Source organism: Aulonocara stuartgranti (assembly GCF_965226115.1).
Source record: "Aulonocara stuartgranti genome assembly, chromosome: 5".
In the NCBI taxonomy this organism is placed as follows: Eukaryota; Metazoa; Chordata; class Actinopteri; order Cichliformes; family Cichlidae; genus Aulonocara; species Aulonocara stuartgranti.
Window position 1 is genome coordinate 26,882,512 of NC_138943.1, and position 21,431 is coordinate 26,903,942.

General features: G+C 39.2%; 3 protein-coding genes across 3 annotated transcripts in view; 1 reads left to right on the forward strand and 2 right to left on the reverse strand.

The window, feature by feature from the left end:
• loxl2a (lysyl oxidase-like 2a) overlaps positions 1 to 12,362 on the forward strand; it is a 25,697-nt gene extending 13,335 nt beyond the window's left edge. The window contains exons 5-14 of the mRNA XM_082534271.1: positions 1,763 to 1,979; positions 3,146 to 3,329; positions 5,756 to 5,907; positions 5,998 to 6,165; positions 7,491 to 7,656; positions 7,925 to 8,165; positions 8,331 to 8,446; positions 8,602 to 8,738; positions 9,167 to 9,278; positions 11,223 to 12,362. Coding sequence (XP_082390397.1) covers positions 1,763 to 1,979; positions 3,146 to 3,329; positions 5,756 to 5,907; positions 5,998 to 6,165; positions 7,491 to 7,656; positions 7,925 to 8,165; positions 8,331 to 8,446; positions 8,602 to 8,738; positions 9,167 to 9,278; positions 11,223 to 11,293 — 1,564 coding nt within the window. The 3' untranslated portion in view covers positions 11,294 to 12,362. The remainder of the gene's footprint in view (positions 1 to 1,762; positions 1,980 to 3,145; positions 3,330 to 5,755; positions 5,908 to 5,997; positions 6,166 to 7,490; positions 7,657 to 7,924; positions 8,166 to 8,330; positions 8,447 to 8,601; positions 8,739 to 9,166; positions 9,279 to 11,222) is intronic.
• On the reverse strand, positions 9,728 to 17,917 carry r3hcc1 (R3H domain and coiled-coil containing 1; the record flags this gene model as incomplete). Its single annotated transcript, XM_082534724.1, has 9 exons — positions 9,728 to 10,697; positions 12,447 to 12,578; positions 12,669 to 12,764; positions 12,856 to 12,926; positions 13,863 to 14,038; positions 14,186 to 14,762; positions 14,847 to 14,984; positions 16,971 to 17,144; positions 17,865 to 17,917. 8 exons carry the CDS (start codon positions 17,915 to 17,917, stop codon positions 12,469 to 12,471), a joined length of 1,395 nt encoding a protein of 464 aa, XP_082390850.1. The 3' UTR covers positions 9,728 to 10,697; positions 12,447 to 12,468.
• On the reverse strand, positions 17,714 to 20,980 carry golga7 (golgin A7). The gene is made up of 6 exons (XM_082534982.1): positions 20,872 to 20,980; positions 20,300 to 20,422; positions 20,065 to 20,217; positions 19,291 to 19,392; positions 18,667 to 18,728; positions 17,714 to 18,486 (listed from the first exon to the last, which is right to left on the reverse strand). Exons 1-5 carry the CDS (start codon positions 20,878 to 20,880, stop codon positions 18,681 to 18,683), a joined length of 435 nt encoding a protein of 144 aa, XP_082391108.1. The 5' UTR covers positions 20,881 to 20,980; the 3' UTR covers positions 17,714 to 18,486; positions 18,667 to 18,680.
• Positions 20,981 to 21,431: the final 451 nt, after the last annotated feature.

A 21,431-nucleotide genomic window follows, 5' to 3' on the forward strand; every position in this document is an offset into this window, starting at 1 on the left:
ATATATTTACAAGTACTGCCGAGCCGGTCTGCAACTGGATTTTCTCATTGATGTTTCTGGGTAAGGATATCAATGATCTGGTAAGATCAAAGCAAAGAAGGTGGCGTTCATTCAAAGAAAATCATGATCATTTAATTTGATAGTAATGCATTTCAACCAAAGGAAATATATGGAAAATGAAACCAGCGTTTAACTTTGTTTATTACTTGAGATGATAAAGCTGATGTGGTTGTAAAACATGTGATTCTGCTGTGGTTTCACATGATTCACTCTCTCAATCTAAATTTGGCATCACTTTAAAAGGCTGTGTATTGCCCTCATGTTCATACCAACTTGAATTTAAATTTAAACTTCTAAACAAGGTTTAAGGACTAAAAGGTTGTAAATAAAGCTCCTGCTGGTTTCACTACATGGTATGCTGCTTCAGGGTCCACTCTTGTTGGCTTCTTCAGTGACCCCTAGTTGATTACCTCCATTCAAGTTTGGGGTCATAGGAATGTTAAGGTATTTTCACAATACTCCCATTGTGCTTCACAGCAAAAAGGAGAAGACTGCTGAATTCCTCTCACTAAAAAATAAAAATGTCCATTCCCCAAAACAGCTGCTTATGATTTTAGTAATGTGTAAGAAAGAATGGTGAAATCTTTTATTTGTCTTTTAATATGAAAGACAAATAAAAGGACTTGGCAAACAGAGGTTTGAACTGAAAAACAAAAGCAGAACAACACCGGAACGTGGAACAAACAAGCAGGCTAACTACACACATCACTTCTTTCATAGTTCTCCCAATCCAACTTTAAGCTTTTAAGCAGTATGACAGAACACAGCAATAGTAGTGAATATAAATATAAATATTGACTATAATTATCCCATAGTCTGGGGTCTACTAAAGGCAGGGAGTGGACCTGTAATGAAGGACTTGGCAAACAGAGGTTTGAACTGAAAAACAAAAGCAGAACAACACCGGAACGTGGAACAAACAAGCAGGCTAACTACAAACTGAACAGAAGCTAAACTAACAAACAGACAAAAGTAACACCCACAATAAGGGAGAACACGACAACGAGCAGAGGGCGATGCAGACAGCAAATACACGGGAGGGTGATTACAGGAGTGGAGACAAATGGGAACACAGCTCAACAAAAGCAAAACTAACGAGACAGGAGAAGCTGAACCAAACATCAAACACACGAGACAAGAGATTATCAAAGCAAAGCAGCAAGTAACACTCGCACACAGACTCAGACTAAGACACGTGAACTTGACACTGGAACGGATATTAAGGAGATATGACAGACTGGGAAGACCAAGGATGAAACACAGAGAAAAACATGGGAACATGACTGGAAATTGGAGGTAAACAAATACTGGGGAAAAGAGGACAGGGCACAGAGATGAGACAGTGACGACTGGACATGTAGGAGAACAAACAACAAACCGTAAATTAAGAACTATAAACAACAAAGTCAGATGCACTAAAAGAATACAACAATCAAAGAGTCCAGAGCAACCTCAAAAGCTGAGTCCAAGACCCAGGACCATAACAATAATGACGTTCCTTTCCCTGGAAAGTTACAAATCTGTTACTTTTGGCATCAACTAATACCAGTGGTTGGAAAAATGTTGGCATGTGTCATTCTTCAACCAAAGAGAGGAATAAATATGAAGTGTTTTCTAAGATGGTTCGTAAATCATGCAAAATTACCCAAAATTTGACATTATATGTTGTAATAGTTTGTTTTACTTTATGATTCTTTCTCAGATTGCTGGCCAGCCGTCGAAAGAAGAACTACTGGGGCTTCTCTATCAACTGCACAGGCAACGAGGCTGACCTTTCTGATTGTAAACTGGGCCGAGAGATAGAGAAGAAAGGCAACAGCACCTGTGGAAAGGGCATGCCTGTAGTGGTCAGCTGTGTGCCTGGACGGGTCTTTGCTCCTAGCGTCAGCATCGGGTTCAGAAAAGCCTACAGGGTGGAGGTTAGTCAGATTAAACACACTATACAAAGTCTTAGTTTCAAAAGTCAACATTCATTCTTGATGTGTGTATGGTGCATATTACATTACTTGCTTTTTTAACAAGGTACAAAAATTGGCCTTGGTTGGATTGTAAAAGGAAAGACATCTTTATACTGATCTACGTTCATGACACTGTCTATTATAAACTCTACGAAGAGAAAAGATTTGTCTGTGGGACATCATGTGGCATAAAAAAGGGTAGTGTTTAGTTGGTTTTCTTAGACTAAGTAGTAGTACATGGAGTATTTCTTATATACACGTCACCACATAACTACCATACATAATTAAATAACTACACCATAACTACACCTCGTTATGGACATGAATGTCTTGGCTATTAATGTTAGCTTGTTTTGTCCAATCCAAAACGAGTTTTGATGTGTGTTTGGGCTCATTGTCCTGTTGGAGCGCCCACTTTTTTAGCCATCTAGCTGTTGTTGGAGGTAGTCTAATACATTCCCAGAGAGATGAGGCTACCACCACCATGCTTTGTAGATGGTACAGTGTTCTTAGGTTTGAAAGCCTAACCTTTAATCACATCAGCTTCATATTTTTTGAAGGTTAATCGCTTCTGGAAGACTTCTTTGCAGGACAAAAATCATAAACTTTACTTAGGTTTTGTTTATGTTGTCACATGTCTCTGTCTGTAGTTGAAATTTGTCATAATGCAAATGTTTGTATTTCTTCTAGATTAGCCACAGTTACTCACTTATCTTAAAAGAGAGACATGAAAGCTCAATTTAGAGTCTGTTTGCTTTACAAATAGAGCATACTGCTGCATGTTTACACTGCATTATAAGACGCACAAACATTTCTTGTTTGTCTACATAGTTCAGTATTCACATAGAAGTCCAGTAATGGATTACAACATTTACTGGGTATTAATAGCCAATCAACCATCGTGTTGCTTCACTGGATGCTGAGATCATTAAGAAGGTCTAGTTTTGTAAACTTTTCAGGCTCACTCTTAGTGTTTTCAAGCTAAAAAAATAAATAAATGAATTCATCCAATCATCCATTAAACTGTTCTAGTTTTCTTCCAAAATGTAATAACAATTATAATCCTTAAGGTCATTCTCTGTAAGATATCCACTAATTTTAGCTTTTTTATTGTACTGTTTCCATAGCAACCCCTAGTACGTCTAAGGGGTGGTGCCATGATAGGTGAGGGGCGAGTGGAAGTCCTGAAGAATGGAGAGTGGGGAACAGTGTGTGACGACAACTGGAACATTCGCACTGCCACCGTGGTGTGTCGAGAGCTGGGGTTCGGCAGCGCCAAAGAGGCCCTGACTGGCGCCCGAATGGGACAAGGTACTCACAGATTTGTCACTAGCATATTATTGATGCATATAGTGGTACACAACTATAGTTGTAGGTATAGAATTATTTTCTTTTTAAATTGTTTTACTCAGCAAGAGCCCAAATACAGCCTGACCAGACCTCATTCCCAGCTGTGAAAATGAAAGGTGTGGGACTCGGGACTGGAGACCTTCCACCTTAAATCTGATCAGTCTGTTTTTTTTCTCACCTCAGTCAGTCTAGACCTTAAGTCAGCACATCAAGGCATTAGGGAATGTATCGAGCAGCACATTCATGTTTATACATTGACCCAAGACCTGATTCTGTGAAATGAAATATACCACAGCCTTATGAGAATCACATGTTCACTGGAACAGTTGCCTTTTTCTCTGCCTGATTCTCATAGCAAAACAGAAACGTGCACAAAATGTTCCAGTACAGAGAACAGCTTTTATGGGTTACAGAAAAGGAATTCTTTGTTGGAGAAAATACGAGGTTATGTGAGGGATCGTTTTTTTTCTTTCGTTTTTTTATGAGCTGACCACTGGATCCAAAGATGGCACCACACACTCTTGAAATACCTTGTTGTGTTTGTTTTCAGAAGTCAACAAAGTGGACTAAACAAGCATGTTGGTAGATTTCCGGATTTGTTCTACTCTATTGAGGGAAGTGGATGAAAAGAAGAATTTCTGGATGTCATATTTACTTTTTTCAGCTGGTAGAGGATTTCGCTCTTTGTGTAGCAGTTTTGTGTTATGCATTGATGGGCTTAATAATTTCTAAATGTATCCTATTTTGTAATTTTTTAAATGCATGTTATTATAAAATAGATTTCACGGATTATAGTCATTTGTCAAACCTTAATATTGGCTGCATGATTACAATGGCACTGTGTTCCTGCTGTTCCACTAAATTATACCTCTCTATTGGCGCCCCGTCACTATTTTGCAAGCTTATATCACATTCCTGCTCAATCTCACGGGAAGAGTAGCAGCATAAAGTTAGCACTCACATGTTATTGTGGAAACTGTGCCACGTGGAGAGAGAATTTGTATTTTTTACAGGCCTTACGTGTCTCATTTTCATTTGACATAGGCGACTGCTTGTTTCCTTTGCAGTATAAGTACATATCTTTGGACAGACAAAACACTCTGGTAGGTAAGACAGCTGCTGTTTTAGTCTGTAGTAGTTGGCAGTAAAAGCTTGTGTTTCCTGCGGCTCTAGTTCCCAAAAAGTTAGGATGCCGTTTAAAGCAGAATGCAATTCGAACCATAGATTTAAACTGAAGAAGTGCAAAGAAAACATGTCAACTGTTTCACTTGAGAATTTTATTGCTTTATTAAAAAAAATTATTATTTTAAATTAGCAGCAAAATGTAAATTTAAAAAAACAGAATAGAGGCATGTTTATCGCTGTGTTGCATCACAGGTTTGAACAAGTTCAGGCCTCCTTTATCGTTTCCATCAGGTTACATGTCTAAACTGAAATTTAGCACCTGGACTCTTTCTGTAGGGACATGTAATAATACATCTTCATTGTCTTGCTAAAATATTGAAGAACTTCTCTGAAAAAGATGCGAATGTCAGCAAACATTGCTCCATAATCTATAAGTGTTGTTTAGCATTAATGGAGCCTTCACAGTAAGTGCAGTAAGGTGTCACAAGACCATTACAGATGGTGGCCTTTCCTTTTTCAGTTGTTTTTAGTTTGCCCACAGGACAGTTTTCCACTTGATCTCAGTCCATTTTAAATGAGCTTGGACTCAGACAAAGCAAATGCGATTCTGAATCTTTTTCAAGTTCTTTCCTTGCCTGGTAGAATTTAAACTTGCATTTGAAGTGCCATCTAAACACTGGATTTGCTCACATTGTCTTTCGGAAATTCCAAATTCCCACTATAAAACTGGGTCTGTTTTTAATGTTAACGGTCCAAAGAACACAGACATTTAATATTGGTTTTTGGCCTTGCCCCATACAAACAGACATCTCCCCAGAGTGCTTTTTAATGATACTAAGTCCTGCGGTCTTTCACAGACCGGGGACTTATTTTAGTCATGTTGCTAATTAACATCATTAGTCGTGATTTCCCAAGAGTTGTTTTGTTTCTTTGTCTGTTTTGTTTTACATTGCACAGCATGTCACTAAAAGGTTGGGACAGGTACAACAAAAACTAAATATTTTCCTGGAATCCATTTCAATACAAAATTATATTTTTCAAAATACGATCAAAATCCAATAATCTACTATTTTCAGTAAATTCATCCAAACGTTTTTGGAAACAGGGTTGTAAAAACCATTGTGTGACCCAAATTGATCACGTCTTTTGTCCAGTAATCTGAAACTAGCTTTTCTCCTCTGTAATGTACACAATATGAATACCTCAGCAGGGAGTTTATGACAGCAGTACTCTTTGTTAATGTGCCTAATGTGTACCTGTAGGCATTGGACCGGTCCACATGAACGAGGTGGAGTGCTCCGGTTTCGAAAAGTCTCTGACCGAGTGCTACTTCAACCCTAACTCTTTGGGCTGCAGCCATGAGGAAGATGCAGCAGTCAAATGTAATGTTCCTGCCATGGGCTTCCACAATAGAGTGAGTAAACTCTGTCTACCATATAGAACAAAAAACTGTGTGTGTGTAACAGTTCAGGAGATGCCTAAATGTATATATCCCTTCCCTCAGCTTCGGTTAAGTGGCGGCCGTAACCCATATGAGGGCCGTGTGGAGGTCCTGGGGGAGAGAAATGGCTCTTTGGTGTGGGGCACGGTGTGCAGTGACAGCTGGGGGACTATGGAGGCCATGGTAGTGTGCAGACAGCTGGGCTTGGGCTTTGCCAGCAATGCTTTTCAGGTAAGGTTTTCCTTTAAGCCCTCTTACATCCAATCGTTTTTAAAATGAGCTTATCTTTGCAGCACAGACTTTCAGCATGCTCAAAGTCAGTGAATACCATTAACTCTCACTTTAATAAGCTTGAGCTTTATTGATCCCTGAGGGCAAAAGAAAGACATCACTTCCTTACAAACATCAAATGCACACAGTGAGCACAGGAGGGCAGGGAAGCGGTGAGAAGGAGCTTGATTTATTTTGTTTGAAGTTTAGTGGACGCTCCACCAGTAAAGCCCCTGGCATTACTTCCTAGCGTTACTCTTGTCCTGCTTACGTTTCCTTCCTGATTTTTAAAGAAGACCCCAAACTCCCTTTACAATATGATGTGAGAGATGTGTTAAGACCTCTCTTAGGTTTTTTATTTTTCTGTTTAAAAGCATTTTGCATTTGTGGTTTAAAATCTTCTGGAAAGTATATGTGTGAATCATGGGGAGGTGCATTTATAGCAGCAGGGGGGCTATCTGACTAAAGTGTGCCTATCTATGCCAAGTCATCTAGTCCAGTCCAGGCATTATAATAACATGTCCCCTTTATTACCGAAAGCTGTAAGTTATCATTACGTAAGGGTTATCGTGTTAAGAGTAATAGATGACTAACTCTTTGCTATCACAGAGCAGGACCTCTGGCCCTCTAGAGCCTCTTTCCTGTCTGACTTTTAACTGCTTCTCCAGGCAAACCCCACCACCAGATGGAAAGAATGACACTGAGCTTACAGCTTTATGTCTGTCCTTCTCCTCAGCCCACCAGCAAATACTCCCACATCCATATCCCTCAGCTTAATTTACTTCTCATGACTCCTCCACTTCCTGGGTAGATGATGGAAAGTATGAGTTTTCCTAACAGAAGGTTTTCCCTGTGGTCTGCAAAATGTTGTAATAAGGCTGAGTCAGGCGTGAGAGGATAAGAGAGCATCTCTCCCTGTGTGGGTACTAGATACTTTGATTAGACTACATTTGGCTTGTGGGACACCTGGTATGGCAAGTCTGAAAATTAAATACAGGAGGACAAATAAGATTATGTTGTTTCCACACCACTTTGAGGAGGCTGATCTGTTTGATTGCAGCTAACAGAAAGAAGTGAGCCTAGCTGTATATGCATAGCTTAGCAGCAGTAAGTTTTGTATAGATTAAACAAACATACAGGACTGTAGTAGATATGTTGCTGGAGAGTTTTGTTATAGCCAAGCTCTGTTTTTGAACTTTTTAACAGTAACACAGGGGTATCAAGCTTTGCATCAGTCTTGATGCTGTGTAGTGTATAATGTGTTTCCTGTGCTTCTCTTATAACAGGAAACATGGTACTGGCAAGGAGACTCATCAGCTGATGCTGTGGTGATGAGCGGGGTGAGGTGTTCAGGAACTGAGCTGACTCTGGAGCAGTGCCTGCATCACGGGAAACATGTTGTCTGTCCCAAAGGAGGTGGACGCTTTGCTGCTGGGGTCTCTTGTACAATGAGTAAGAAATTGCAGAAAACCATAACATATATATTTAGAACCTTACATGGGTTAGAAGCTATGTTTCTAAAGTATTTATTGTGGAAATTGAAAAATAGTTTGAGGACATTGGTATAATACATGCTGACTGAGGGTTGTGACTGGGTCACTTAAAAAGAATGAAACACTTGTAGTTTTGTAGCTGTTCAATATAAATGTAATAAAAGTTTCAGTGTAAGTTTCTGTGCACCCTCATGCTCTAAATCAGCACGATTCCTTGTTGCTCGCAGCGGCCCCTGACTTGGTCCTGAACGCTCAGGTTGTGGAGCAGACCACATATCTGGAGGACAGACCCATGTATGCTCTGCAGTGTGCCCATGAAGAGCGTTGTCTGTCCGGCAGTGCTGACAAAGCTGACCCTAGCTCCTACCGCCGCCTTCTTCGCTTCTCCTCCCAGATCCACAACAATGGCCAGTCAGACTTCAGACCGCGGGCATCACCTCAGTCGTGGGTCTGGCACGACTGTCACAGGTGACGCATCTGGAACAGATATGTGCAAACGGAAAACTTTTTGCTTTTTCCTGTAAAAATTCAGAGGAAGCCAAACTTATCTGACAGGAAAGCTACTAGATAAAAGTGTAAATGTTACAAACATTTATATTAGTGTGAAATGATTTTTTTTTTTTTATAATCAAGGCATTACCACAGTATGGAAGTTTTCACCCACTATGACTTGATGAGTCTGAACGGCACTAAAGTGGCAGAGGGCCACAAGGCCAGCTTCTGTCTTGAAGACACCTATTGTGATGAGGGTAAATACAGACACTCCTTATATTAGCAAATTATACATTCAAATACAATAATATTAGTAATCTATTGTATGTTTTTTAATTAATGAAAGAAATGAGCTTACTGGGCTGCATAAGCGTGACCTCATCACAAAATTTGTAACCTTTTCCTAATCCAGGAATTCAAAAGAGGTACGAGTGTGCAAATTTCGGCGCACAGGGCATCACTGTTGGCTGCTGGGATACCTACAGGCATGACATTGACTGCCAGTGGATCGACATCACAGACGTGAAGCCCGGCGACTACATCTTGCAGGTAAAACGTCTGCTGTGGCTGTCTGGTTGTAGTCCACACGGCACATCTGCTGCTGGAAAGATGTCTCATCTCCAGCCAGCAGAGTCTGCTAGATCAAACAGGCACGAACAGTTTCCACAGCTCTGCATCTGCCTGTTTCTGGCTGTAAGCCCAAGGAGCCTCTGATTGCGGTTCTAAACCAAATGAGCAGGAGTTGGTTAAAGTCAAACTTTTATATTAGAACAAATTTAGCCCAGCATAGATTTATAGTATCTAAGATGAAGGATGAACTCTTTCAGTCTCTTTTGTGCATTATCAGTCATTCTATTATCATCTTATTCTATTGCTGGTCTTTACACTTGTGTTATTTGGTTCTCATAAAAACTAATTAAAGACTTGAAATGTGTCAAGAGAAATGCTTTAACAACCATTGTTTTTCCTTCTTCCAGGTTGTAATTAACCCAAACCATGAGGTCGCGGAATCAGATTACACTAACAACATAATGAAGTGCCGCTCCCGATACGATGGGCATCGGATGTGGACATATAACTGTCATACAGGTAAAAGGGATCTTTTTACCCTCTGCATTAAAGACGAAATATTCTTCAGTAAAAAAAAATAGTGGTGCTTGGGACTGTACTTTAGAAAGGTCTACATTTAAACAAACTCAGTTTAATACTGAGGTTTTCAGCCACAAAGAGTCTGCACCTGAATAGTCTGAGCGTTAAATGCTAACTCCCCTTCTCCTAACCTTATTTGACCATTTATAAAAATAACTGTTCTACTGTATCTGTGTGATGTTTAAGTGCCCAGTTCACAGCAGCATAGTCAGCAGTTTTAACTTTGGGATCGTGCAGGACAGGTCTACATAATAAAAACTTTTCTTATGTCATATAAAATATGACATTAAACTTGTAGTTTTCCTGTTTTCACAGAATTGTGCAGAATCGTCTTTAGCACCGAAACGACTCAATAGATTTAGATTTAATTGACTCACAGGCACAGAGGATGATTTCAGAGGAAGCCTCCTTTTTATGTAGAACCTTTACTAAATACAAACTTTTACAGTTTCTCAATGACATTTTGATATTTTACAAACAGGAGATGTTTGATGAGACATCAGTGACAAAAAATGGCATTAAAACAAGCCAACATAACATTAGAGGAACAGGTAACACTGAACGTTTCAAAGCTCCTTACCAAAGCTTCCTGTAATGTGAAGAACTTTATACTTTAAGTATTTGTGTGTTAATTACACAGGTAACAATCTATTATTATACAACTTTAAAAAAAAAGTGTTTTTTAAAACAGAAACGGAAACTTAAAATCTTAGAATTAAAAAAAACAAATAGTGTTTTATCTTATTTATGAAATCTGTTTGTTAGCGGATCTGCATTACTCTTATACACAATGTACTTCTCTGACCAAATCCTGAGATACTTCAAATGAAGTTAAAAAGGAATGAATACTTCTGTAGAATTACACAACCAATTCATCACCTGCATCAGCAGGGTGAGAACAGGGGGGAAAAAAACACATTCATCCATCCATGGATCCTTCCAATTAATCTGAAACAAAAAAAAAAAAACACCTGCCTGGAAATCAAACACCCTTGAAAGAAATTTCAGGTTCTGAGTCAGCATGCAATAAAATCAAAATAAGCCTCCCATCTGAAATCACTATGATAACTGCATTATTAGTCAGGCTAACAGTGAAAAAGAGGCACCACCGTAGTAATGTACAAAGGTCAGAGGTCAGCTTCAAATACAGCACAGCAGCTCCTGCTCAAAGATCATTCAGGATGGATGATGATGATGGCGGCATGGGCATTAAACTCTCAGGCCTCTTCTTAACTGTGCCTGCTGTGCTGATCAGTGATGGTGAGCAGTCATCACTCAGCATGGTCACAGATTCAAACATGGCCACTTTTGAGTCAGAGAAAGGAAAGGAAGTGAAAGGAGGGCAGACCTCTGCTGGACCTTTTTGTAGAAAACAAAAGGACAAAGTCTGTCTTTAGACAAAGGTTTTACTAATTTAGTGTAAAAAAAAAATCACAAACTGGATTTTTTTTTATAGCCGTGCTATCACTTTATCATCACATTACATCACCGTTCATGAACAAATGGTGCACTTTTATCCATTTTAAAGCAATTGTTACTGTCTTTAATTAACATTCATCTGTTTACCCGGGAGCTTTATAAAGGGTTTAATAAGGATTTAATTGGTCAGAGGGCCCGGTGGCACCAGTGTCCGGCAGCCTCGCCTCTGTCAGTGCGCCCCAGGGTGGCTGTGGCTACAATGTAGCTTGCCATCACCAGTGTGTGAATGTGTGTGTGAATGGGTGGATGACTGGATATGTAAAGCGCTTTGGGGTCCTTAGGGACTAGTAAAGCGCTATATAAATACAGGCCATTTACCATTTACAGGCCAAGGAGATCTTTAACTAAAACATTTGGCTTTTGTTGCTAATCTCTTCACTGTCCTCTTCCTGTCTGACTTAACAGGTGGCACACTGAGTTCAGAAACGGAGGAAACATTTCCTGGATTGCTTACCAACCAGCTTTCTCACAGGTAGACCTGAGAAGGACAGGTCAACATTGGTGTGGATGGGGGGGTGCAGACTAATATTTGACAACCACTAGAGGGGGGCCTGGGCAGATGTGCTTCCTTGGAGCAGTGCTGGATTGTTGTGAGCTCTGGGCTCATCTGGTACAATAAACAATGACTCAATGGGAAAATGAAATGCTTGCTTACTAAACCATTAACTGCATTCAGATGTTCAAAAAGTGTTAGTACAGTGTAGATTTGATCTGATGTTTATTTACCAGGAGAGATGCCATGAGGATTGTAGCCAGGTAACTCGTTAAATAACCCATGCCAACGAGGGCCGCCTGCGTAAAAGTTTCCAGTGTTTGGGAGAACATTTTAAACCAAAGAAAAATCACGACATGAGAGACCACGACTCTTGGACTGAGCTCTGTTTGAACGGGTGAAAATAGTGTTGTGCTTAATCTGGTGCTACAGCCTGTACTGTTGCCTCGCAGCTGAACCGAGAGACATTTGCCTCAACAGTAAATAGTTAAAGGAATTACTGACTCAAAACTGTGAGCAGTTTTAATAATAATACATTACATGACTATGATTATCTCTGCAGAGCAATGTGCTACAATCTGTGGATACAGCATGTCTGATAAGTAACTCCTGCTCTCAGAGGGATTCATTATAACAAACTGAAAACAGGATTCATTTTAAAATTTCTATTAGAGCCTCCGTGCACTTAATGTACCAACATCTTGCAAAGAGCCTTTCACATACTTGACACATACATTTCTGAAAATATTTTTAATTTATTCACACCACACACACATTTTCATCTTCTTGTTCTGCACATCCTCTCCCTTTCTTTATCGGTGTCTGAGTTGTGTTAAATTATTACCATCAGGGAATTTGATTACATTGTGGAAGTGCTGTAACAACCACACATGTATGTGAAAATGCCTCTTCGTGGTTTTGTACATTTTGTTTTTCTAAATGTGGCAATTCAAGGATACTTGTTGGTTGCTGTCTGTTTTTATTTTGTATGCATGGATGAATGTGGGAAAGCATTATGTTTTCAATAAAATGAAATGCTTGACAAGTAACAAGTGCTTCTGTGTCATAAAAATATTTCCAACATGTGAGCTGCGGGAACCTAAAACCTAACCTGTCGCTGTTATTAGCGCGCTCACCTGTAGTGGATGTTGGCACTCCTCAATATCGCTGCACTCTGCCTCGCCCCTGAATGCCCAAGGCTCTGGTTACCATCCGCCTAGCAACAGCACAGTCTGTCCTCGGACGTTCCTTCACTGGCTGGATGAACTCTGGAAGGAGGCACATAAACAACCATATTGTTAAAAAAAAACCAAAAACGCCATATTATACATTATATATCGCTGCTATGGATCTCCCACCTGCTCGTCTGATGGCCTTGCCTTGAGCTTTTTTACTCCCATCAGCCAGTGCTCGCGCCTTTAGCAGTGGGTGGCAGATAGAGAGAGCATGGAGTGCTGTAAGAAGACACATTTCTTTTTTTATTCACATCATAAGCTTTAAACCTCAAACCCAACATCTCATTCATCGTGCAGTGAAAGCGCTCACCTGCTGACTCGCTGGAAAAAATCCCTAAAGCGTGTGTGTTGTCCACCCACTTGATCTTCATTCCACCATCACTGAGGCAGACAGAGAGCACTTTAAGCAATTTTGAGGCCACATCAGGTGGTTGAGGGTGAGATATTTTCTGGATTTACATCAGACGGTTTCAACGAAAACTGAGATAGCTAAAGTAATATATACCTGTGTAATTGTACCATATTATGGTTCAGTTTTTAGTGACATTTTTAGAATATATACATTCATGTACGTTTCATATTAAAGGTGACAGTTGAAAGCATTGACAGATTTGTTGTGTACAATGAATTATATATGGTTATATATGGTTTCACAGCAGAACACTCTAGACAAAGGGTGTCAAACATAAGGTCTGGGGGCCAGGATCAGCCAATCTGGCCTAGCAATCTTGGACAGCTTTGGAAAATGGGAAGGAGGATGTAAATTTTAGACATTTAACTGTGTTTTCACATGTTTTATAGCTTTTCCCACTGATAAAGACCTCATGCATGACCATTCATACTACACCAAAGTAAATAACTAATAGACAAACCATTGAATAACAGAAATTTCCAGTTTTTTTCACTATCAACTGTGGAAATTTATGGGTTTTGTAGCAGGTTCAAAGGGTTTTTGTTTTGTTTTTTTTAAAAAGAGAACATTCTGTAACAAAAATGATCATTTTCATTTCATTTCATTTGAATTAAAAGGCCGTCTGCACACCTAACAGAACTTTTTCTGTAACATTCATACGTATTTATTTCTTACACTTTTTGCCCAAAGCAGCATTTCTTTATCATGCAGAAAAACTGAGATGTGTTGTTGAAATTATATTTCTTTCTTTTTTTTAATATTAAAATATCTGAGGGATTAAATGTGTCATTAAACTCCTTTACACTATCACAAAGAGAACTTTCACTCGTACGTGGGCCACATTGTAAAATAAAATATGACTGGAAACAAAGGACAGAGCAGTGAACAGGTGTGTCATCTCTCACCTGTACTCTGAGAAAGCATCAAGAAGGTCGTCGGTCTTGAACATAACCGGGAAGTCATAGATCTCAATCACGTGGCGAAAGTCGTCTGAGTCGATGGAAACATTCTCATACATAGAGTAGTCATTGTGGATGTGCTCAATGGCAACAGAGACTCCTTCTTTTAGATGTGCCTTGATCTAAAATAAGAAACACATATATGTAATGTTACCATTATATTTAAGTTTCTGAAATGCACAGATTAATCCAAAAGGCAGCAAGTACAGCAACACTAAAAGACTGTATGCATACATCCACACCATGAAATTAAGTCTGTGAGAACTGACCTCTGCAGTTACACCATCTTTGTCTGTGCTTGCGTCTTCTGTCTGGAGACTGCGTGACACACTTGCAGTCTCGTCCTTCTCCTTCTCATCCTCCTCCACAGTCAGTTCAGCAAACTGGGACTGAGTCTGTTCCAAGACTGAAGCTTCATCTTCATCCAGCCTGAGCACCAACTTTTCTTCTTCATGAGGACACATTGCTGAACTGTCTGCAGACAGTTTAGGGACTCTGTCTGCTACACTGGGGAATGATTCCTGTTTAGATAGTGAGTGCTTTGTGTTTTCTATAGATTCAGGACAAGTACAAGAGTCAGACAAACTGTTGACAGAGCTTCTATCAACACAAGCTGAACTCAATGACTCAGAGCCAGCTGTGGAGCCTTGTGAGTTTCGTAACGACAGCCTCTCTCGAGCGGCTCGTGGCATGTAGAGGGGCTTGTCGGGCCTCTTAGGTGCTCGGCTTCGTGGTGGGATTGAAGGTTTAGGCTTGATATTGCGTTCCCTCTCTTCCCTAATACTTAGGGGCTCTTCACACAAGCTGCTGTTGCTCTCCAAGTCGCTGTCTTCCTCTACCTCACTCCTACAGAAACATTTTTTCTTAAAGTTAATAAACGTCTTTTTCAAAAATGCATAAGACATACAGACCAAAGTTTGGCCAACAAACCTGAGCTCACAAGGGCAGACCACCACCCTACGGCACCAGCTCTCCCCTACTGAGAAGGTGGTGAGCTCTGGCAGGTCTTCTATGATTTTGTGAATCAGGTATCGCAGTCTGCTGGGTAAGGGAGGAAACAGCAGCACACTGGACAGGGACACACAAGGCAGCAGACATTATTTGATCAAGTAAACACAGCAGCATTTTTATTCACATAGTTCTTGGAGCGATTAGGCTTAAAGATCACAGTACACATTAAAGATGTGTTATAAACAAACACACAAAACATAAATTTCAAACACAATCACAGAAAACTCCAAAGTAAACTGTTAACATATAAATCTGAAAGAACTTTGCAATTCAATATTTGGTTAAACAGTTTTTATTAGACCCATTAACAGGCTCATTATAGTTTGGGGACTTAGAATAATGCTTTCATGATGACTAGACATTTTTCTCATAGCTGCAGTGCCTTTTTTTTAATATTGCCTCTATGAACCAAAGTTCAACCCCATAATAATGGCTAAAACTGATTTTATGCTGAGCTCCCATACTATTCGGGCATTTCAGGAGCACTAAAATTGAGTTTTGGAAATTCTATGGACTCAGATTGTTTGGAAACACCAGGATTGGGGGGCTAGCATGGCGACAGGACAGGAAAAATGCCCACTGCATGTTCTCTCTGTGTTTGTATAGGTGTATTTAAGCTTTCACCCAGAGCCTAACGGTATACATGCTGTGTTAATGAATGGTTCTAAATTGGCCTTAAGTTTGAATAGTTGTCTGTCTCTATGCACGACCAATGTATTAGACTGGCAATACATCAACAGTGCACCTCGCCCAGTGGAAGGTGGATAAAGCTCCAGTTCACCCCATGACCCTAAATTGAAACACTACTTGACAGTTTGGACATGCAGACGCTGACATCTTTTGGAAAGAATCAGTTCTCCAGAAAATAGTGTCACCATTCCAGGAAGATCCCTCGGATTTCTGTGCACAGACACTAAGAGGATCTCAAGTTTTTCTAATGACTTTGGGTTTCCCCGATGAACAACGGTACTGAATACAGATTCCCATATGTAACTTTATTCCTTGACTTTTATTGATATAATTAATTATTGTTTTATAACTACAATTATATTTCTGTATAAGCGTCAATATCTGATTGTAAAGCAGAGCACCTATTAGTACTTGACCTTATTTCAAATAACCAAATAGACTAAGCTACGTTTTAATTTTGTTTTTATATTTATCATTTATTCTCAGATTGGCAGACAACACTGAGGCTGCAGCTGAAAAAATAAAAACTGAATTTTAAGCTTGAATTATTAAACTACTTGATTTTAATGCATCAGATTCTTCCATGTTTTAATGACAGAGTTCTGTTCTGAGGTCTGTTAACTTAGATTCAGCATTTTTGCTCACTTATTTTCTTGGCCTCAAATAGGCCAAACTTATTAATACAGTAACTTTTTCCCAGTCTCACTGACCAAAGCGCTACATGTTTAATAGTTTAATCTTGATTTGGAAAATCAGCCCTTTTGTGGCCAGTACAGTTATCAGTAAATGTGCACACACAGGGTAAACTCTGCGTTAACTCAGCAGGCTGCTAACCATCTTCATGTGATCACATCCTGACTGCCAGTGCTAGGGTAAGTGATTCTGAACTCACTTTGTGTTTGTGTCTAGGCTCAAGTGCATGAGTGAAAATGGTTACAGTAATGTAGCTCAGTAAAGAAAGAGAATTTAAAAATGTATTAAAAAATTGAGGTTCAAGCAAATCGAGACAACTGGCTTCCGTGGTAGAAAATCTGAATATGATACCCAGTATTCTACATTGTTTTTTTTTTTTAATTTCTGATCTGATATTTTGATTTCCCGTGCCTGTGTTTATTATCTCCTTAATGAAACAAAAGGCACAGTGATAATCAGGCATGACTGTCTGTTTCTATCCTATTCGTTTTCTTTAGAATGTAGGAAACCGGAGTTTCAACACATGTGCCATTTGTTTACACAGTGTTAACCTGTGTATGTTTACTAAACACGTTCACTAATAAATCACTATAACCGAGAAGGAAGTGATCACTTCATGTGATGAAACTGCTCGGGTTGCTCCATCTTTCTTAACTTTACCTGTTGTGGCTGTTTTTCTGTTGGTATGTTTCCAGCTCATCCAGGACATGATGCAAGAAGTTGTTTTCTTGTTTTGGGAGATACACTCCATCGAAACAGGGGAACGCCAGGGTGGACGGAGAAAGAAAGTCGGGTCCTGCTGACAACAGGGTGAAGTGAACTTCCTCGCTCGTCCTAATTAAAAATCAAAATGAAAAGTGACAGTGATCACCACTGCTAGCCAGCAACATAACTTGAACAAGGCAATATTAAGCGTTTGCTAATGCCAAACAAACACGTAAAACTAGCTGCATCTTCGGTGTTTACATGTGCAATTAAAAGTTAAACCAAAGCTAGCTTTCTTTGCTTAACATTAATTCATGAGTGGTGCTAATGTTAACCGCCTTTCTAGCTATGGTTAATAACTGTGAATATTAAATCGAATACTCTTACAGCTGAGGCTGAAGCGTACAGTATTGATTTGTTGTAGTTTCAGCACGATGGAGAGCTCGAACAAGGGAAAGCGCCTACAAATAAAAGTCGCAGGGTAGCTAGTATCCTTTGGCTTCCGGAAACAAACGTTGACTTGGGTCAGACCAACGCAGTGGGACTTCCGCTCTGACTACTTCAAAATAAAAGTTTTCATATTTATCGTGAGTGAAATGTGTCAAACACAAAATATCACATCTCATTCTCTTTTAAAAGAAAAAAACTAAATGTGTAATAAATGCGTACTCTGAAATTAATCAACAGCAGCCCAACAGTTTTCAGGAAATTATTATTTATTTAGATAAACCATAATAATTGTAAGAAAAGTAGACCAGTTGTCCGAACACCATATACAGCAATCACGGACTGTTTGGTGATTGTGAACAAGGGGATGTTGTTTGCAACATTGCAGGAAGTTTGACAAACATGTAGGGCTGATGAGCACGATTCAGGAAGATTTTAGTGAAGGAGAAGGACATGTTACTATTGAAGTGATCTTATTAAAAAGGTAAACATGCTCCATCTTGGAAGTCACCCAACTTCAGCTCACAAATCCCAATATGCAAGTGTGAAAAAGACATGATCTGCTCCAGCACAAGAAAAAAGGTGACATACATACACGGATAGAACATCTGCATCATCAATGCCAACAACAGTAATGTGGCTAAACACATTGTGTGGAGAACTACCCCAAACCATACCAACAACTCCATCCCAACCTGTTTCTACAGCAGTAATGTTTTTTGAGGGTTTTTTTTTTTTTACTTTGTCTTTTATAAAACACACAAGTCAAATCACACAAAACTACCATAATCAAAAATGGCATTTAACACAATGGCACAATTCATAGAGACTGGTCTTTATCAACTAAGGTCATGATGAGTATAAAAAGACATGAAGACATTTATAAACATATAAGGTTAGGCAGAAAGTAGAGCACTTATAAATAACAGGGGGGAAAAAAGAGGATCAGATCAAAATTCTATACAACATTTAGGTGAAGCGGGACTCTGATTATGTGCTGTCAGAAAGATAAGGAGTCTTCAACCTACAGAGTAGAGCAATAGAGAGAGAGGGAGAGAGAGAACCCTGTTACAACTGAAAGTAAATCACATTTCTAGTGTTGTCTTGGCTTATTTTATATTATGCAGTTGAATTATAAAGATTTCCTTAACAATAGAAATGAACAACACAGTGGAGCGAAGTCAAATCTTTATCAAAGCTGCACCTGAATGGATTCTTTTATCTTCCAGAGCCAATACTTCTGTCTTCAAAGATGGTAATTTCAACCTTGAAGAGAACAAGTTAAGGCCAATACAAAGTGCTATGTGATCAACAAAAATAATCTGTGTTTAGGAGGGGGGAAAAAAATGCATAAAATATACTCCGATTTCTTTTTGCAATGTTTCTGAAACAACTGCCACAAATATCAGTACTTTTATTAAAATCTACAGGTTGTAGACACTGATTTTACTTTTACTTATATTTATTTTTCCAACATTTCTCAATTCATTCAATATACAACACAATTTAACCAGATTCACTGCCACATGACTCCAGCTTACAATTCTCACGTGATTCTTAAAAAAGGGTAGAGTAACTGAAGATAATCCACCTTTGTCTATAGAACAAAAGCATACTTAACTACTGTAGAGATATAAAATGAAATCAATAAAGTCAATAAACATTTATATTTGACTTAATGTGTAACTGAGGTGCTCACAAAGTGACAGAAATACGCTGTTTGAGTATATAGGTATAAATAGACCAAGGGTTGGTGGTTTGTGGGGCATGATGACTGTTGTTATAACAGAACTTAGCTCTAGTAAGCATGCAGCTGAATTAAGGATACAACTCGGAGGCCTCTCTCTATGGGGTCAGTCAGCAGCAAGCCTCTGGGAGCATAGATCTTCTCATTCTGGTCCTTAATGTATCTGGCAATCTTCTTTAACACCTGAGCACAGAAAGAGGGCGATGTAAGAGTCATTCCATCTTTTTTTTTTTCTTTTTTTTTAACAGTCACTCTGTAAGTGTGCACGTTGCCCTAGAGAAGTCATTTAATTCAGGTTAAGTTTAAAATACACTAAGAGGCAGTTATCAGGGTTAGGTTTGGGTTAGAGGCATTTAAGGTCAGGGTCTTTAATCGGACTACCCAGTGCGTGTAGACACAACAACCAGTCGCGTGAGACAAGCTATTAATGCCCTCTTATTTGTGTTGCTAAATTAATTTTCATGCACAAGAAAAATTACATCTGTACTTGTGAAGTTGTTAAACCTCTTAGTACATTTTAAACACAACCTATATTATAAAACTACTCCAAGACAGTTGGCCTTTGGAGGGGGGAGGGGGGAATGAAAACTTGGGTTCATTATTTTAATAGATAATATTCTGAGATATTCATGCCTCAAAAATTGAAATGTGGACAGAACGTTTTTCAAATAGTTCTATTTGATATATGAAGGTAAAATCTCACAGAAATCACTATATACATGTATATACATTGTCATGCCTTGAAACATACAATTTTGAGCCAAATATGCTATGGTTCAGCAGAAGTTCCACAATGATTTGAGGTACAGTGACCCATAACATAAGACTCTGATGTGAACCCTTTTTTTGTTTTACCTTTTCATAATGTGTTTCCATGCAGAGGAAGATGGTGTAGGCCGTTAGGCAAGCCAGACAGCCCTCCAGGTAGGACTTCCCCCCGAGTTTTTCTGCTTCTGCATACAGGTTGTTTAGCGTCTGAATGGTCTCCTCAAACTGCTGCTTATCGATCTGAAACCACAGGAGCAGTTTTAAAAACAAACTTAAAGCAGTGAGGAAACAACCATGGCATGGAGGTTAACTCTGTACATACCCTTGACTCAAGCTCTGAGGGGAACTTGGTCTGGAACTTGCATATGGTGCCTGAGCTGTAGTCTCTTTGGATGAACACCTTGGAGGACACAGCTGGTTGCTGGAGGTCCTGTAAGCTGTGGGTCTACACAAAGAATTTACTCTTATGCATATTAATTTAATGAGCAGAATGGTTGGAAAAGCAAGCATCTGTTGTAAGCTAACAACACCTAAACTCTGTTTATCCGAACAGTACTAATATCCAACGTTAACCAGACACACACTACATTACATAACCTAAAAGCAAACAGTCATCGTAACAGCTGGCTTTTTTATGACCCTATGATGAAAATAACTATTTATAATGTTGGAAATTGTCAAAAACTACACTTCAAACCAACACCCGCTTCGGTTATGGGCTAATGTTAGCTTAAAAAATATTAGCTTGCGCTGACGACCAATACCGTCGCTAGAAAATATGGCAATCTAAGCTTTAATCATTACCCAAAGCAACAAACCTCACCAAACGTGTAAATCCGATTAAAGATTAATCTAACGCAGTATTTTCAGATCAAATAAGTCAAAAACACTTACCTCAGCCATAGCAGAGGTTCGCCCCACTAGCTGAATGCGCGTCTATTTCTTTCCAGCCACGCCAAAGCAATGCAACTTCCGGCCCAAAGCTTTCAAAATAAAATGAGATGAGTATTTACTGGAAAAATGTTGTGACGACAGTAATTTTTAAGTTTATTTCTTTGACAATTGCATTACCCCCTGGAGTCCGGATTTTTTTTTTTTTTATTAAATTGTAGAGGGTGGTGTAGATTTCATTTCAAGAATTTCTGAACTGGCAAGAGTAAATCATTCCAAAGACATTGCAGATGACATGCTGTCAAACGGATGTACAAGGCAGTAATTTAGTTTTAACCTCGAAATGCAAGTGAACGCACAACATTTACACTTAGTATTATGGGTTTCAAACTAATAAATGCGTTGGAGTTGCTATTTTCTCAATGTAACAATTCTAATGTAAACATGAAACGACACATCTCAAACATTTTATTCCGAAATACGACACGCCCAAACAGGAAATGTTGTCAGATGAGCTTCCGGCAGAAAGTCGACGTTGCCGGAGGCCTCCAGACATTTGGAAC